Raw genomic sequence first — 15399 nt, 5'->3', positions numbered from 1 at the left:
CTCAGGTTTTAGGAAGATACTAAGATGAAATGATATTGTGGTTTTCTCCCTTTTTTCTTCTTTTTTTTTCAAAACGTGAGAGAACCTTTTGTCCTGCACTTAGATTGTACAGATTTGGCTCTGCCCACGACAGAAATTAAAATATTAAATTTAAAAAATAGCCGTCCTGACACAGGAGACAATGCAGTCTTCCAAAACCAAAATAGTTTTATATCGTACACTAGCATATAGCAGTCAAAGATCTGTGTGTGTGGGCTTTAAGAGATGCCTTTCCTTCTTTTTTTGGAGAAGGAACTTCTGTTAACATCTAAATGATTTCAAGAATTCAGCAAGGATTGAATTCCCTACTTCATCGGCATGAAACTTTCTCATTGCTACTGAACTATGTTATTTTATCAGCCTTCTGCTCTTCAGACTTCATTTACCAAAAACTTTTAGAAGCGATTATGCAAGTCAAATCTAATTTCTTATCACAGTCCTGTATTTATTGGCTCCGTTGTTTGTGAGGGATTGTTTCTCCCAGCCTGTTTCCCTTGGCATTTTTAGAAGGTTCTTATAGTTGTTAGCAGCTGTAAATTGTATTAATAAGAAGTATTTGGTTACTGGTTTCTGCAGTTTTGTATGGTGATTAAGTTGGATTGCCAAAGGTTGAGCAAGTTTCTAAAAGAAGGCTTGTTCTTTGAATTGTTAAAACACTTTCCTCAACAAAAAACAGCTATATCTGTTTCAAAAATTTTACATGCGGGCTGATTCACTTCTGCAGAAACTAGGGCGAAACACTTTATTTTTCCAAATTGCTATTGACTTTAAAATAATGCAGTCTCATCTAAGAATTTTCTTAAAAGTTGAAAGAGCCAGACTGAAAGATGTCAAGGGTTTGGGGCTTTTTTTCTCAGCATTGCATTTGAGATGCATTTCAGCACTTCCTTTTTGTCTTGTCTCTGCTGTGCTGTTCTTCCTGGAGCAGTTTTAGTGGTTCGATGAGTAACTTTTCTGAGTAGCACAGGATATTGGTGAAAATGAGCACATCTGGTTTGGCGTCATCCAGAGAGAATCCAGCGTGTGCTCCATGAGCAGTGGTGCGTCCTCGGAGGTTTTCAGGCCTCAAATTGACAGAGCCCTGAGCAGCCTGGTCTGAGCCTGGTGCTGACCCTGCTTTGAGCAATGGGTTGTGCTGGAAACCTGTGGTCCTTTTCGACCTGATGGTTTTATGATTTATGACTCATTTTGTTCTCTTTGGTGTCGGAAGAGCATCTCCTTGCTGTGGTCACCAGATCTTGCTGTTTGAGAGCTAGATTCACCCAGCATTCATGAACTGTGTCAACAGAAAAGAAAATAGGTGCGGTTTCTTTATGCAGATGCTCCTGTTTGTGACCCCCTGCAGATGGGGAAGGGCTCAGTGAAGTCAGATTTATCCAAGAAGGAGAAGCTGATGCCAAGCAAACCTGTTGCTAACTGTTGTGCAGAGCAGAGGGCTTACCGTCCACATGACAGCAGCAGGCAGGTAGCGAGACTGTCCAGCCACAAGCATGATCAAAACCTAGTTTGCTATAAAAAAATGGTTTATTTCTCTCTGTGACTCTAAAAGTAGAAAAAAAAAATCTACCTTAATTAAACTTTTGCTGAGGTGGAAGCTACAGCATGTATTTGTTCCAATCCACAGGGCACCATCCTGCAGCTCCTGCGCTGCGCATAGTCTGTGGAGTGAGCCGAGGGCAGTTGCTGTAGCAGTTGCAATGTGACCAAGACTGTTTGGTGAGATCAGGTTTCCCAGCAGAGTCCTGTAATGTGGAAAGAAGTCCTTGTGATGGGGCTGATGAGGACTGACACTGCTGGGCTGGCTTGGGAGCCACTCGATAACCTTGCCCAGCCAAACCTCCCAGAGGGCAGACTGACACTCAGGAAACCCTTTTCATCATCCACCGCTGAGTTGTGTGTGGAGCCTGCGTTAGCATTCTGAATTATGTCTCTTCTGGCTCTTGACTACATACAGACTTTGATGTTGAAGGCTTAGGACGGCTGGTTACATCCTGCACTTAGCTGGTCTCACTTCTTGAATGTCATTGCACAACCGCTTTTACTGGAGAAGCTCCTTGCCTCAGCCAAGAACATTAATGATAAAACAGTGGCTTATGCAGCAGTCATCTTGTCATGTACCTGAAATTATCTGTTTGAGCTCTTCTCGAAGGTCTGTAGCAGATGGAGAGAGACATTATGAGTGAAGCAGTTCAGACTTTAAGTCAATATAGAAGGAAAAAAAAGAGTGTTAGATGTGTGTAACCAGTTCAGACACAGTATGTAATTAGTCTTCATCTGTGGCTTTTTAAATAAGCAACAGCCAGAGTATCCCAGATTTGAAACCTGTATTTGTTCAGATGTAATGGATGTGGAGATATTTTTTTCTGAACTTCACCCCCCAGAACATCATTTTTCCAGGTAGGTTTACATCAAATGAATTGACTGGAGCAGAGCTGCACGGTGCAGGTTTGTTAACCATTGCAACAGCCCTGTGTTGTAGGGTCATCTCAGTAGGTTCCTGTTTAAAGCTGTCAGTCATTTCATTCTTGACTGTTTTGTACCCATTTTCAATTTTTTTAACAGAAAAAAGTCCATGCTGCCTTTGAGCTGGAGTTTCTCATACTTAAGTCTGTGTAAAGATGATTTATGGTGCTAGTAGGGGCTCCACTGGAAATGCAAGATCTATTATGAAGTGGGATTGAACAGACCATGCTGAAATGTTTATTGCCGTCTTCAAAATAGAATACATCAGGGTTGATGGTGCCTGTCCAGGAAAGAGAGAGAGTGGAGTGGAGTGGGGCTAGTGGGGTATTTTTAGTATTCCAATAAAAGACAAGGCTTTTAAAGGAAATCACTTATTGCCATTTTGCAATCAAGAATGCAGGAGTGTTCCAGGGACTGCAAGAAATATGCTTCAAGAATGCCGGACCCATAAGGAACTAATCATTAAATATTCTCTCGTTTCCACCCCCGTTTTTTGCTCTGAGGAAGCCATTTAGAAGCTTTGCAATTTGTATGTAAATCTCAACCCTCCTGACCACGCAGTTAAGTATCCAAGTGACTTAGGAGCCAGCATCCCATTTTCAGAAGTTCTTACAATTCCTGTGCAACTAGGGCACTCTTAAATAAAAGACACATGGACCAGACTTCAAGAACACTTAATCTGACCTTAAATGACTTGGTATGAATAGTATATGATTTTTTTTTTGTGCTATGACTTATTATCCTTGATCAACGTCTTCCTAGTAAAGTTCCTCTTGCAGGTTCGGTTAGACCCGTAAAACTGCAGTTTTGTTTCTGCAGTTTATTCCACTCGTTTGACTGACCTGAGCTGTGATTTTTTTAATTTTACTGATTGTTTTTTTTTCTTGTGTAGTTCTAGTTGTTGATGTGTTAAACATTTCAGAAGCATTCTGGCACTGTAATATATCCATCTCACTGGTGACTGAGTAGTCCCAGCATTTGTTTGAGTGAAAAACAAAGGAAGAGGCAAAAGATAATACATTCTCAAGTGATTTCAGAGCCTAATGGGGTGATTTACTGATGCGTCTAAGCAAATCTGGTGGTTACCTGCTCCCTCTCCCCACGCTCCCATCTTTTTCCTTGTCCTGGCACCGGTGTCCTGGTGAGCCGGTTCAGGGAGCTATAATGCTGGAGAAGTGACCCTACCAAAAACAAAGCCTGGGGTGTCAGGATGATGGCAGATGGACACGGGCAGATGTCCCCTTCTGTGCCAGGCCAGCAGAGCAGTCCTTTCATTTTATTTATTTATTTTTTTTTCCATTTGTTTTTACTGGAGAAAGTAGTGGGGGAACAAGAGCCCCCCGCTGGGATCATCTGTCATGTCTCCTGCCGTCCCGCTTGCCCCAGGTAGCGGCTGTGGGGTGGGCGGCTGCCTGGCAGAATTCCTTTCAGGAGAAGCCCCCCGAGCCTGCCAGCTGGGCTGCGGCCCCTCGCCGGCTGGGAGCTGCGATGGAAGGCGCACGGCCGCGGGGATGCGAGCAGGAGAGCGAGCCACGAGGGCACCGCAGGAGGCAGCGAGTGCCGCGTCTCCAGGATTTAACTCAGCTCGGCCCTGCTGGCCTTGCAGGTTGGTAAATCTCTCGAGCTTTCTAAGCCTCGAATGCGAGGCAGCTGGTGCAAACCTCCGAGACCCGTGCCGCCGAAGGGCCACCTGGGGGCAGGTGGCCTTTGGGTTTCGCTGGTCCTTGCCTTCCTGCCTGGAAAGCCCGACCTGGCCACCCCGCAGCGCCGGCTGTTCGCACCTCCACGGTTTGTGAAGCTGGGGTCCGTGCCAAACGCTGCTTCTGTTCCTCCCTGCCCTCAGTGGCAGGGGGAGAGTAACTCCTGGTGAACCTGGAGCAGGGGATGTTCCACTTCAATGCGCACTTTCTCACCTTTCCCTGCTGACTTTTGCACAGCTTATGCCAAAAGGCAAGAGTTCAGGTGACACCTGCGGCTTGGTCGGGCTCACTTGGGTGAACCTGGTCTGAAACACGAGGATTTGTAGGGCTTTTTTGGTCCTGTTTGGGCTTGTTTTGTTTCCTTTCTTCTGGGAAAACTTAGTGCATGCTGGGGTTTTTCAAACTTTCACAAGTGCTGTTCCAAGTTGTAACACAGTTGTCCAGAAACGCAGCACAGTGCTCGGCTGAGCTTGTTTCTTGGCGTTGCTTATGTAAGGGAAAGGATGCTAGAGAGTTTGGAGAAGGGAAAATTGGAAAGCGTGTGCTTATTTAATTAAAAAAAAAAAAAAGGAAGAAAAATAAGCCACATGCAAAAAAATGCAGTAACCATGTCTGCCGATGACCTTTGGGGTTGGAAATAGTTTGATAATAGCAGTGTGGGGACAAGCAAGGAAAGTCTGTGAAGTCACTCGAGCAAGAACAAAAGGAAAAAACATGAGCATGTTTCCAGTTTTCTTCCTTGCTGGGATCTGGGTGATCTGCACGGAGCCGAGTGCTCGCATCTGGTGTTTTCCCTAGCAAAAGGCATCGGGCAGGGATGAGCAGGGGTTGCCAGGTGTGACTTGGGGTTAAATAGGCGCTGTGTAGGAAAACACCAAATGGGAGACTGGTGGGGAGACCGCTGGTCTTAATTGTGCGTGTTGGCTGGGCATGGGTGCGAGGCCCCGCACTCATTTCCCCCAAAAGACAGCCTGTGCCCTGGGGGCCTGGCCTTTCCTCTGTGTTCAGCATTGTTACCCAATTCAGAGAGAAATCTCTGCGTGGTCGCTATTGCTGCTCAAATACAGCTGATCTGTTCTTTGCTACGGCAGCGGGTGCGAAGGGTGCAGGCAGTGGTGGCTTGGGGGAAGGCGTGTAACTCGTGTAAGCTTTTCCCTCGTGGTGAATTTCCATTTGCTCTTTATGCAGCGATGAGTCTCGTAAATATTTTTGTTCCCAAATCTTCAGAACGGTTTGCAGGAAGGTGTTACGGGGGCACGTGTATAAACTGTTCCAGTGCTCTCTGGTTCAGCAATTCTGTATCAAATGTACCTTGAGCTGTTTCTCCTAGGTTGTCCTGTGTGAACTAACATTTGCTGTTTAAAAGCAGATACACATTTAGCTCAGTGTTTCCTTTCCAGCAATTTTCCCTGGAAATTACAGATTATTACAGATCTTGCCGTGCTCTCGACTTGTCTTCAAATCCAAACAAATGTCTTGCCTCTCCCTGAGCTTCAGGTTTTGTGTCTCGGAAGGTAAAATGTCCCTGTATTTCTTAACTCCTTCAGGAAACCTTCCTATATTCCCACTGCCCTTCTTTTGTCTGGTTCTCAGATTAACGCAAGAGGTTAATAAATTGTGTATCTTAAGTAGACTTAGAGGTGTGCCGTCAAATTTATATTTATGTGGCATCTTAAACCCTTGGATCAAAGCCGCCTCACTGCTGCCAAAAGTGGATTTCGTTAGCACAGCCCGAGTACTGGCCATGCTGGAGACACGAGCAGTGACGGGAGGCTGCGAGTGCATCCATTCGAGCCATTCCTCCAACTATTGCAGTTCATTTAAGGTTGGGATTTTACAAAATATCTCGTTTTCTTGAAAGAATATGGGATTTCATTGCAATTGCACTTGGAACTCGTTCAATATACTATCTGGCGTGCATTTGTAATTTGAAAAATAGATTAAAAAAAGAAGCAAATTGAGGTATAACAATAATGGATTAAGAGAAACACTTATCTCACTTCCTTTCATTCAGTGGGGCTGTGCATGTGGTTTGGGACCTGAACTCCAGGGATTATTTGATCACTGAAGCAATAAACGTTTTGGATTTAAACTCACATCATGTTGCTTCTGGGACTGCATTTGACATTTGTTTCCCAATTGTGGTTTTCATCTCGCTGTTGTTTATCCACACGTTGTTTGCCAACAGGTATTGCTGTCAGTAACGTGAGGTATGTGCGGGCCCTGATCAAAGGCTCACAGGAACAATAACAAACCCGTCTGCGTGCCGCGAGAGAAGCACAGCTCTAACCTGACGTGGCAAAAAGCACAAAAATGCAGGTTTTTTCCTATGTGAACTAACGTGGCCTGAGGAGTTAACGCGTAGAGGCAAAGCCTGTGCGTCCCACTCCGATAGCTCGTTCCTGCAGGTTAACCTGTTGCTGCACAAACAGCTCCGAACGAGGAGTAACTTGAGTTTTTTCCTCCTCCATAGGAATGACCTAGGTCTGTCTTTCTTCCAAATAAGGAATTAATAATGCCATAGTTGTTGTTTCCAAAGAGCTCGGCTTTTTTGAGAAGTGTCTTTTTTTTTTTTTTCCCGTAGACCCAATGAAACACATGGGTGTTGGGAGCCTTTAATAACTGTTCTCAGAGCCTGGTCTTGATTTGTTTGAGAATTGCCAATGATTTCGATGTCAGAGTTGAGAGGTACGATTGTAGTGTTAAATTTCTCAAGTCAGACCGGTTGAAAAGGAAGGTCAAAAGCAATAAGGGCCAGGTTCCTTTGGGTGGACGGGGGCGGAGGATAACGTGCGAGCGCGGCGCTGTGCAGACGTGTATCGCCCAAGAAAACGTTTGGCTGTCACAGAAGTAATAAAGAACAGGCCTCCAGGGAGGGGGTTTCAATGATGCAGGTGTAGGAATCAGGGAGTGTATTTACATACAAGCCAGCTTAATAGTGGGGGATTTATGCTAAAGTGGTTCTTAATGCAATACAAATTGAATGCCCCGTCTCGCTTTAGACGAGGAAAACGTTAGAGGGAAAGATTTTTATAGCTTTTGGGGGAGAAAGTGTTTGGCTTTTTTTAGGGAACATAAAGGACAGCAAGATGGATTTCTTCGGGTGCTTGCCATGTTAAACTAGTGCTTTAGGTATGTGCATCGGGTTCTGCGTCAGCCTTCCAAGTTGGTTCGCTGTTGCCTTGAAAATCAAGGGTTTGAACAGATTTGGGCAGGGTTTCTGCCATATATCTGGCAACACGAGCTTAAAATGAACTTACTGAAAAAGCAGATAAAGTTTTGTGTTTTTTGTTTTTTTTTTTTTTAAACCATGACATTAAAAAAAGAAGAAAAAAAGAAAGCAGCCCTGCCTCTGCAGCCTCTTGTTGAAACTCCATCTTCTCCCCGCTTCTCTCCTACCCTATAAAACAGCTATGATGTGTTTATAAGTTAGCGCTCCGTGTCACTTATAAAAGAAGACTTATTCATAAACTTCTGCATAGACAGTTCGGTGGGAATATAACTTTCTTGGCATAAAGCAAGCAGCTTTTTCCAGATAATGTAATGCTATACCAGGCTCTTTAAAGTCATAGCATGCTATTTATTATTTTCTTTAGAATCTATAAAAGACGCCACCGCTGAGCTTAGCGTTACTGAGAGTGACACTGCACCCGAATCAACGGAAATGATACGGAAAATCCCAAGCAAAATCCCATTCCCACAGACAGTCACCAGCAGGCAAAGGAGCAGGTCTTAGGGGATGCTCTAAAGTCACCCGTGGGCAGACAGCCGGCTCGGGGTGGCTTTCCCCTCTTTTTTCCCCTTTTCCCCTCTGCAGGCAGTGAGCACAGGGAGATCTCCTACAGGCGTGCCTTGTTTTTTGCTGGGGTTTGCCAGCTGCGAGCTAACCCTTCTTGAACCAGACCTGGATGTAACCTTTCAGCTTTTAAAGTCAGGGCACTTGACTTGGGCACACACATACTTTAGAAGGTTTTGTAATGGGCTGAAATCGTATTTATTTCAGCATCCAGCAACCAGCCAAGGCCTGTTCACGTTCGCTTTCTGAATGTGCCCGATAGCCGGGAGCAGCACCGAGCCACAGACCCGTCCAGCTCACTGAAGGCATGGCTGCTCACCGAGTCTCAGGGTGTCCCGGGGGATTTGGGGGTGACAAAGGCAGGGGTCGCGTTGGCCAGGTCCTTGTCCAGGTGACTCTGCCTGCTCCCTGGCTGGGGGGGAGAGAAATGCCTTGCTGCCAGGGCTCTCTGCTTTGGACTTGAAAGAGAAACCCTGGTACAGACCCCTGCGGAAAGGAGAAATCATCATCCCTTAGCATATGCTTATATTTACTTCTCCTATTTATAAGGACCTCGCTGCACTAATTATAGCAGCAGGGACTGGAAGAGATTTCCTTGCTCGCTGAGTCCAAGCCTCAGCTATCACAGGCAAGCTGGCTCTGCACTTGCTGTCACAAACTCTCCCAGCATTTCTTCAAACATTCGGGACCTGCTCCCTGGTGCCTGCCCGGTTCCACGTTGCCTGCTCCCACCGCCAGCCCCAGCTGGGCTGGTACCCGAGGCAGCACCGCGCCGGCACCGTGACGCTGCTGCCTTGTGCCTGCTGCTGCCTTCCCTGGGCTGGGGTCCAGCAGAGCAGGGCTGGGGACCCCGAGGGACCCCTGACAGCCCCGCGGCACCTGCCTGCACCCTCCTCGTCGGTATGTGGCAGGTGTGATCCCCCCTCCCCAGAGAACGGTGTGGGTGTGTGGAAGCGGAGCCTCAGCCCCGTTCGCAGTGACCGTCGCCGCCGCAGACCCTCGCTGGGGTTGCTGTAGCCCAGCACAGTCCTGCAGGAGCACAGCAAACCCAACCGGGCAGCGCCGCGGCGTTAATGGTACGTCGAGAGGCTGATAGAGGCAGCCCAGAAATCTTTTGACACATATTCAAGAGGGAGTTGTCAAAACAAGATGTATTTATGACAAAGTTCCTGCCTGCCTTTGCAAAGGCACTTGAATCCCTGCCAGATCCTAAACACGCTCAGATTCCCAGGAGTTATATTCAGCACAATAAGTGGATATTTCACAGTAAATATTGCCTTGTCACAAAGCTGGCATGAGCGCCGAGCTGACAAGCAACAATTGGCTGCTTTGTGTGGGTGCTGCGAGGGCTCCTCTCCTCCTCGGTGCTCCTGGGCAGAAATTTCTGCCGGGCTCCAGCCGTCGTTAGCAGGGGGAATTAGAAATGCCCCAACGAACCTGCAGGTCGGTCAGGCTCAGCGGCCTCAGTCTGAAGGGGCAGCAGGAGGGGCAGGAGATGCTGGGTGGTTAATGGCAAGCACAAGGTGGTGGGCACCCGCTGTCCTCCGAGGAAGCCGACCCGTCGGGGCTGTGCGGGGTTTGCAGGAGTTGGCGAGGGGAAACAAGCTCGTTAAGCAGCCTGTGAGGTTACAGATGTGGTAGCAGCACCATCAGCTTTGCCCCGCAGTGCCCCCGTCCCCTGCACCCCGTGGGTGCCCGGCTCCGGGTGCAGGGACGTGCTCTGCGCCCCCGCGGCTGTGGGGCAGGCAGGGTTGGGAGGAAGGGAGGAAATGAAATGACTTAACTGGGCTGTCGTCTGCCGGAGTGCTGTTTGTGGTCCCTGAGGACAGCTGGCAGCACACCAGAGTGCCCGGGCTGTAAGTGTGGTCCCGTTCCCAGCAGGGACTTTGGCACCCCGATGTTCCCCCTGCCCGGCTGGGGCCCTGCGGCACGGTCCTGGGCCATTGACTGCATCCGTGCCCATTGTTAACCCCTGGAAAACACAGCGCGAGCTGGGGCTGAAAACTCATTCCCTGGGTGCCCAAACCCCTGCGGCGCCGCGGGAAGGGCCTCGGGCAGCCATGGGGGCAGCAAGGAAGGGGAAGGGGAAGGGGAATTCGGTGTCCTGCAGCCCTGGGCCGCTCCTCTGCACTGAAACAACGGCACGGCCTCCAGCTCTGCAGCACGTGGAGCTTCGAGAGCCTCCTCCAACTGCCCCAGCCCATGGCCACGACTGCGCCCAGGCTCCTGCTGTCGCTCCTCACCTTCCCCTGCAGCACGTTTCCGAGCGTTTCTGTCGCTGCTCGCTTCTCCTTTGTGCAGGGAGCTGGTTCTTGCTGCCGCTGCTCTCCGACTCCCGTTGGCTTTGTTGGTGGCTTTGATTCGTGAACTTTCCTTTGAGGAGCTCTTGTCGAGGGGACTGTTTGTGTTTCATGGGGCTTGAGCAAAGAAAGGCAAAGCAGGCAGGGAACCCAGAATGCATAATTACTGTCAGGTCCTATCTGCAGTTTTGGGGAGGAAAGCATGTTGCGCGCTGTGAAACACCCAAGTTTAAAGCCTCAGATCCTTCTAATCTGTTATTCTGTAGTATAGGAAAAAATACAATGTGCGTAACATCTGGTCTCTATCATGCAAGAGGTACTTTGAAATTTGTATGCTATTGCCAATTTACGTTGTCCTATTCTTCTTGTGCATACTGTGAGAATCAGATAAGCCTTTAATGCTGGCTGGTTTCTGATTTACGCTGCGCTGACACGTGCCATCTCTGCTTCCCCGTCTCTCATGTGGGGAGTAAATACTTGACCACTGCTTTTGGAAACAGAAAAGTGGCTCCAGGTTTTTAGTACCAGTCTCTTTCCAGGAAAAAGATGAAGTTTCTTTCGTTTTGCTGTCCTGCTGTTGGTGCCCTACCCATTCTCTCGAGTTTCCTATTCATTCTGCCCCTGCCCATTAGCCAGACTTTATTAGTCCCCCACCTTCCCTGGTTCCTGCTGTGTAATAATTCTGGTTTATGTGGAGTTTTTCTTGGGAGTTGTCAAAGAATAATTATGCCCCATTAACTCTACTCCGTATCGTTACTAATTCACACCTATGGAGTGTTTTCCAAGAAACCGATCTCGGTCGTCTCTTAATTGCTGAAGTCCATAAACTGTTACACCGAAACTGCACAAAGGATTTGCACCCTCTAAAACTTTTCCCTCCAGTGCAAAACATAACAGAGAACGTGAATGCAGAAGCTTAATCAGATCTTGCTTCTTCCTTATTTAAGCAGGCTGTTTGCTTCCAGCCTCGCTGAGTACCTCAAAATGCACATTAAGATGTAAAAGCACGGAGACTAGAAGTGCAGTAAAAGTAGAGATGGTGTTTGCACAGTGTTAATTCAGCAGGCTGCGCTGATGGGTGAGTTGGAGGTGGTGGGTGGGCTACGCCTGAGCTGAATGCCGGCGCCTCAGCCCTGCCAGGGGGTGGGAGCGAGTCACCCGCTCGTGGTCCAGCACCCCGCTGGTTCCTGCACGCCTGGATCACGCTGCTGGACGGGGGCAGAAAGCAGCAGCAACAGCAAACATTTTTAGGAGCCCATTCCCTGTTCAGTGTGATTAACGCAGTGTTATCCAGGTGTAGCCCGTGCTGCAGCATCATCTGTGTACAGGCAGGGTGTCCCCGGGGGCCGTAGCTGCAGCAGGAGGACGCGGCCCCGTGCGGCCCGTGGGCTGTCCCCGCTGCGGCCGTGCCCCGCTCGCTGCCCCCCCGCGTGCAGCTGGGCAGAAGAGGAGGAGTTGTGGTGGTGGCAACTCTGCTGCGCTGGAAAAAAATCACGGACCCCTGGCACAGAAACCGTTTCTGCACAGAAAACATGACACTATTTACAAAAAGCGATGTCTAATATCCTTTTCCAGCTTGGAAAGAGGAGTTTATTTTAATACATCCTTTCTTAATTGCCATGAGCTGGACTTGTAAATATTGTAAGTGGTTGAGTAATAGTCATCTGTTAGCGGACCAAGCGAAGGGACATTTTTTCCGCTCTTGGAGCCCTAACATATTCCCACAGCTCTGGCAGGACAGCGCCGAGCAGATACCAGCACAAACAGCTGATAACTAAAAGGTAGCTCGGCCCCGGGGGAAGCACAGCGCCGCTGCCCTGGGAGCCGTGCCCGTGCCAGGCCTTGACTTTTGGGGCTCTTGGTGCCTGGGAGGCGGTGGCACCCAGTCTGCTTTCAGGAGAGCATTTCTGCCCGTCCCCTCCAGCCCGGCTGCCCAGAAGGGCTTTCCTCTGGGCTGTGGCAGGGCAGTGTCCAGGCGGCGAGCCCCGTACCACGGGCACCGAGCGGCTCTGTGCTGGGGCTGTGGGGAGCCTGCCTGGGCGACTGCTCTGCTGCTAACGTGCCCCTCTTAACACCAGCCTTCTGCAGAGCAGCGTTGGATGCCTGAGCTAATAAATAGTCGTGCGGATTGGTGAGATTGAATTAGTCGCGAGAATATCAGCCAGGAGGGCTGGGCACACAGAGCGGGGGCAGAGCACCGCCAGGCTCCCTCACGTGCTGCTTGGGGTTTGTTTTCTGAAGCCAGGTACACGCGTCCCCAAACGCGCTGCTTCTGCTGTGCAGATCGTTCTGCCTGGATGTGGGAGTAGTTTGTATTGGAAACAATTTCCTGATGCAATTTGGGTTTCCTTCTGAATAATCCTTTCCCCAGTGGGATGGTGGAGAGGGATTGTAGAAGAGCTTCACTGTGCTTGCAATGCGTTAAACCTGCCCCTTAATTTTTGCAAGGCAGATGTTGAAGTAGGAAGATACTCCGCAGGCACAGCTAAAACTGAATTCGGGGGTCAGTTGGGGAGGAACTGCTCTGCCAGTGGGGCTGTCGGGTTCGGGCTGCGGTGCAGGTGATCGGCGTGCGAGGGTCTGGTGGGGCAGTGAGGAAGGGCTCTCATGCGGTGAGCCTGGGGGAAAATCTGTCTCAGCAGGGAGGGGGAGCAGGACGGGGAGGAAGAGTTTAATTGCAAAAGACCAATTGTAAAAGATGAAGGCAGCAACCTTAACGTGTTGTTTCATCTTTTCCAGGAATGCTGGTGGTAATTGTGTTGCTGCTGATTGCAATTGCTGTGGTTGCTGTCTGGCCAACAAAGTAAGGCGAATGTGGGGCCCATTTGAGCTGCTGCTCACCAGCTGAGCATGGACGACTCCACAGAAGAGACCAACTTTGTGCAAAGCCCTTATGTGTTTCCAATAAACTCCACAGTGTTAGAATGAAGCTGTGTCCGGCAGACATCCGTTCCTTCATTCGGTGCACAGCTGAAGAGTGCTGCCTGGTTTGGAGGGTTTGAACTTGAAAAGGACTCTTCCTACCTTGATTTCACGTTCTGGGAGGATGCAGCTGGCAGTGCCTCCACGTCTAAGCAGGCGGTGATGCTGGCACGCTCCCTGGCCCTCTGCTGCTCTGCTGGGCGGCCGCTTGTCCCAGGGGCTTTGACGTGCTGCCAGCTGTGAAGGTGAGGCTGGGGAGGACACCAGCGGCTCCTGTGCTTTCTGATACCTTTCTCCAGACTGAAAACTCTTACTGTTTTTCAAGGCATACATGTTTTAGGGAATGCATGCATGTAGCTCGCAGCGGGATGGGGAGCGTGAGGGCAGGCGTAGCCCTGCGGGGAAGCGTTGATCCCGAGCGCAGGAACCCAGATGAGCTGCTCCGAAATGGCCACGAGTGAGTCAGCCTTTGGCTGCTGGGGGAGAATTATCGGTGTTGATCTCTGCAGATAGAAATGTAAACAGCGGCAGGGCTTTAACACAACCAGGTGCGTAAGCGTGGAAAACCTTGCCCAAAATGCGCTCATGGGGAAGGAGCGCTCTCCACGTGCTCTGCCTTGCTCGGGGCAGCCTCCGCCTGACCGCAGGAGATGCGCTGCTATTAACGTACTAATTTCAGCAGCTGAGATCTGCCTCTTTCTTTTATAACTTTACACACACTGTTAATACTGAAGGGAAGGATTGCCTATTAAAAACTAATGAAAAAGAAGTATTGAACGCTCACTTCTGGCCAAAAAAATCATTATTTTGTTACATGCGCCAATTTGATTTCAGAATTGATAGAGCAAGCAATAACTGTTGAATAAAAGCTGATCCATTTATATACAATTCATCTGCCTGGCGTTTCAACGTTTCCTGTCATCTCGTGTTACGGGCGAGTGATTTCACTCACACTTCCAGCACCTCAGAGCCGGTTCTGAGAAGGAAAGAAGTGGCTCCGTGTATCTCGGCACACATCCTGCGGCTCTGTAATGACTGCCAGCCCTGGGTCCTCCCTCACGGCGGTGAGAGACGTGCTCTGGGGGCTCCGAGCTGCCCCTGCCGCCCTCCCCTCCGCACCCAGAGGTGCCGCGGGTGCAGTGCTGCGCTGGGAGGGGGGACGCGGGGCTGGCACTGTGCAGCCCCCCGGGGCACAAAGCCATCCCCTCTTCCCTGCTCAGTTTCCCCATCTTTTGGCTGGGGCTCGGGCACTGACCCCTTGGGAAGTGTGTGCAGATCTGAGTGCAGAACTGCTCTCATTAAATCCTTGCAGCTGGAGCTGAGGCTCCAGGATCCGACCTGGAAAGGGCAGCGTGCGATGGTTCTGCTGGAAGCAGGCAGTGGATTCACAGAGCTGCCGAGCACCCACCAAATGCGTGTCTGTTGCTAACGGGTAGGAACTGTTCCCGGGGGCTGAAAAGCCCCAGCACTTTGCCCTTTCCTGCCTGTGCTCCGGGGACCAGCACGGGGCAGGTGGAGCTCGGAGCTCTGCGGGAAACAGCCCAAGAGCTGCAGCGTGGCACGGGCAGGGGGCTTTGAAAATCCCCTCCTGAGTGAGGGGCTGCCGGGGAGACCCGTGCCCCCAGTGGGATTCCCGGTCTTGGGGCAAGGCCGGGTGTGCCCCGCTGGCTTCCTGGGCTCTGCAAACAGGTGGAAATTTGGGTTTGGGCTTCGAGGTGGGTAATGGCATCTGTTCTGCCTGCAAGGTGAGATTTTGGAGTGGTGCCTGTTAGTGTGAAGGAGCAGAGTCCCTCACACATCTCCATGTGCTTTGCTGTAGAAAATCCTTTAAGTCCTTTAGAAGTCCAGTCCAGGTTGTTCTGTTTTGCTTGTTTTCCCTTGCAAAGATGCTTCATATTACAACCTTCAAAGGAGGGATGGAAAAAAAAAATAGTTCTACTTTCTTGTGGTTTCCAAAAGGACACAACAGGTTTTTGATTAGTTTATTGCTTGATCTCAGTAGAAATGGAGCTTTAAGCAAGGCTGTCCCAGCTGGAAAGGAGCAGCAGGGAGCTTCGGAGACGTCTCCAGCACCCGTGCGCTCCCGCGGTGCTGGCAGGGGGGGAGCTGGGTGCCAAACCTGCCCCGCTGGGCTCTGCTGGCAGCGGCACAGCTCGGTTCATCACGACAAGCCTGCGGA

General features: G+C 49.8%; 1 protein-coding gene across 1 annotated transcript in view; it reads left to right on the top strand.

Moving 5' to 3' along the window:
* Positions 1-14108, top strand: part of STX8 (syntaxin 8) — a 96851-nt gene extending 82743 nt beyond the window's left edge. The window contains exon 8 of the mRNA XM_084492194.1: positions 13038-14108. Coding sequence (XP_084348320.1) covers positions 13038-13105 — 68 coding nt within the window. The 3' untranslated portion in view covers positions 13106-14108. The remainder of the gene's footprint in view (positions 1-13037) is intronic.
* Positions 14109-15399: the final 1291 nt, after the last annotated feature.

The sequence above is a fragment of the Aythya ferina genome (genome assembly GCF_964211825.1).
Source record: "Aythya ferina genome assembly, chromosome: 18".
In the NCBI taxonomy this organism is placed as follows: Eukaryota; Metazoa; Chordata; class Aves; order Anseriformes; family Anatidae; genus Aythya; species Aythya ferina.
The sequence above is the reverse complement of the archived record's forward strand: the minus strand, read 5'-3'. Positions and strand labels throughout refer to the sequence as shown.